Source organism: Hydra vulgaris, chromosome 12 (assembly GCF_038396675.1).
Source record: "Hydra vulgaris chromosome 12, alternate assembly HydraT2T_AEP".
NCBI lineage: Eukaryota > Metazoa > Cnidaria > Hydrozoa > Anthoathecata > Hydridae > Hydra > Hydra vulgaris.
In genome coordinates, this window is record NC_088931.1 from 86,432,918 (window position 1) to 86,436,162 (window position 3,245).

The window sequence follows — 3,245 nt, forward strand, 5'->3', positions numbered from 1 at the left end:
CAATAAAAAAATACATAAAGCAGTCAATGCTATTAATACCTTACTTGTTGAAAGTTTAAAACAATTAAATAAAGATGACAATGAAACTATTAACACAGATTCTGATGATTTATATTGTAGAAGTTTGTTTAGCAGGTTAAAAGAGCTTCCAAAAAAGAAACATCGTTTGGCAAGAATAAGAATTGAAGAGGTTTTATTTACTTTAGAGTTTGAAGAATAATAACTTTTTAAACAAAACTTTTTACATAAAAATTATATAAATTTATTTATATTTATGATAAAAAACGTCAAACTTTAAATTATTTTCTTTTTTATTCCTTGTATACTGTGTCTAAATATTATTATTTACTATTTTATATTATTCTTCATCAAAAGGATTAGATGTACTGTTAAATATTCTATCTAAAACTAAGCCCTCCTCCGAATTAAAGTAATCTTTATATTTATTTCTTATAGATTTTGCTTTTTTGATAAAATTATGGGCTCCTTGACATTGAATTGATTTAAGTCCTTGATAATTATTTGTTTCTTTTCGCCATTTACCAGGAATACTCTCGTGTGAAGTTTCTTGATCAACATAATGACTTGGGCAATATGAGAAATTATCTGTTTTTATTTGTATTTTCATTAGAAAGTTGTGCAGAGCCACAGTTGCTTTAACAACAATTTTCACATTTTCAACTTTTAATACTATCGGTCTTCTAAATATTCGGAATCTGCTAGCCAATACCCCAAAAGAATTCTCACTTCCTCTTGATAAGCGATAGTTAAACACAATTTCTGTTTTATCGAGATTAGTTCTTCTTGGATAAGGCCTCATCATATGCGACTGTAATGCAAATGCCTCGTCGGCTAAAAAAGTGTAGCGAAATGTTATGGATTTCGAATAACCACTTATACATGATGGATCAGGAAAATTTAACAGATTATTGTCAATAGCGGATACAACTTTGCTATTATTGTAAATACTACCGTCACTTTGACGCCCGGAGCCACCTATATCAACCAAAGTGAATTCATATTTTGCATTACACGTTGCTAAAAGTACAATGCTAAATGTTTTTTTGTAGTTAAAATACATTGAGCCACTTCGGGCTGGCGACTGAATAATTACATGTTTACCATCTATTGCCCCAAGACAATGAGGAAAATTCCATCTTTCGTAGAACTCAGAAGATATTCTAAGCCATTCTTTTTGTGAAGATGGTGCTAACAAATATCCTTTTTTACAAATAACGTTCCAAATTACTTTACATGTTTCTATGATAATTCTTCCTAAAGTTATAGGGCTCATTCTGAAACTTATTGCGATTGTTATCAGAGCATCGCCAGTAACAAGATATCTTAATGCTATACATAGTCTTTCTTCAGCAGTTGCAACTGCCCGTCTTAGAGAAGATTTAGATATAAATGGAGCAACCTATGATAGTAATACTTCAAAAGTTTGTGAACTCATGCGAAAACTCTGAAAGAAGTATACACTGTCAAATAGTTTTAAATCTTTTACTAATACATTAAAAAAACCTTTTCGTGAACGTTCCATAAAAATTCTACGCATCCACATATTATGTTTCCTGCGTTTTCTCAATAAAATACACTTTTTTAATATAAGCAACAAAGTCATTTTCTTTTTTAGTAGATTTCTTTTATTTAAAACCATTTTTTTTTTATAAAAAAACAAAACAACACAAAATTCGGCGCGGTAAATGGAGATTAAATTCCGCTTGAAGTTTTCCGCCCAAGAGCAAACTATAGCGCGTAAATTTCCGCCTAAGCGCAAAAAATGCTGAATGGAGAACGGCCTTAACAGTACAGTAGTCTCTCGCTCAATTGCGCACCCAATTAGTTGCGCATCCTAGTTAATTGCGCGTTTAGGCCCAAAATATTGGTGTTTCAATTTTTTTCATCTCTCAAAAATTGCTTTGACAAGGCAGAACTATTTCCGTTAACACTGAGCTATGCTCAGTTTTTTTGAATCAATTGACTGTGAAGATTCTCCAACGCATATTGAAGCAATCAAGGAAAATGTTGAAGATTGTTTGTCTCTCGAAGAAAATAATAATAATGCAGTTGCTATGGATAATAATTCTGATGAAGAAGTAGCAAATAATGATGAATTAGACGATGATACAGACTTCTTAGGTATTGAAATCATACATTTATCTCTGATCAATATTAGCAAGCAATTAAAATGTCAAAAAGCTAAAGCAATTTTAAAAGACGACAACAATAAATTAATGAATAGCTACGAACAACTATCATCAAACATACGGTCAGTAATTATGAAAATTAAAAGAGAAAAGGTGCAGAATGCATATCAGCCTACAATTCACGACTTTTTCCGTCATGCATAATATATTTCTTAATAAAGACTTGTTTATACAGTTAATAATTTAGTTTGCTAAATTTTTTCTTATCTTTTTCTTATTTGCGCACTCCTAGTTAATTGCGCACCGTAGTGCCTGTTTCAATTTGCGCAATTAATCGAGAGACTATTGTACTGTTATATACGTTATTGTACGTACAATACTTACCGTTGTTCCTGTGTAACTTTTCTTTCTTCGAATAATTTTTTTTGTATGTATAATGTTTCGATAGAGATATCTTCGTTTATATATATTCCCGAACCTTTAAGTTTGTTTGCATTTTTCAGAATTTTTATTTTATCTTTATAGTCGAATAACTTGATTACAATAGTTCTTAGCTTGTTTGAATTAGGTTTACCTATCCGATGAGCTCTTTCTATTTTCAATCCATTTACATTTAGGTTCTTTTCAAGTATATTTAGTATTTTAATTTCCAAACCATCCCAACTTTCCGACTCGTTTTCAGTAATTCCCTCGAATCTTAAATTATTTTTTCTTTGCCGATCTTCGAGTTGTCGTATTTTTGTTTTGTTTTCACTTCTTAAACTAGATTTTGAATAAATTTTTTTCTCCAAGTCACTAACCTTTTTATCGTGACAATCTTGATGAAACAATAAAGTTTCTTTTGTGTCCTTTTGAACTTTTTCGTAATTCAGCAACTGGTTGTTTAACTTTACTTGACCAGCTTTTATCATTTTTTTAGAGATTCGCAAGTGGCTTTAAGTAATGTCATTTAGTAACCCGTCGATTCGTTCATTAGTAACTTTCAAGTTACCGCTTATCAATTTCAAAATATCCTTTTGCTGTTTCAGAAACATCTCATTAAAAATTTGCTTTACTAACTGTATTGAGTTTTCGGAATTTTTAAATTTATCCATT

The 3,245-nt window shown here is 30.5% G+C and overlaps 1 protein-coding gene across 1 annotated transcript; it reads right to left on the bottom strand.

Moving 5' to 3' along the window:
- Positions 1 to 358: 358 nt before the first annotated feature.
- Positions 359 to 1,624, bottom strand: LOC136088435 (uncharacterized). Its single transcript, XM_065812145.1, has 2 exons — positions 1,481 to 1,624; positions 359 to 1,420 (listed from the first exon to the last, which is right to left on the bottom strand). The coding sequence occupies exons 1-2, from the start codon at positions 1,622 to 1,624 to the stop codon at positions 359 to 361; spliced, it is 1,206 nt and encodes a 401-aa protein (XP_065668217.1).
- Positions 1,625 to 3,245: the final 1,621 nt, after the last annotated feature.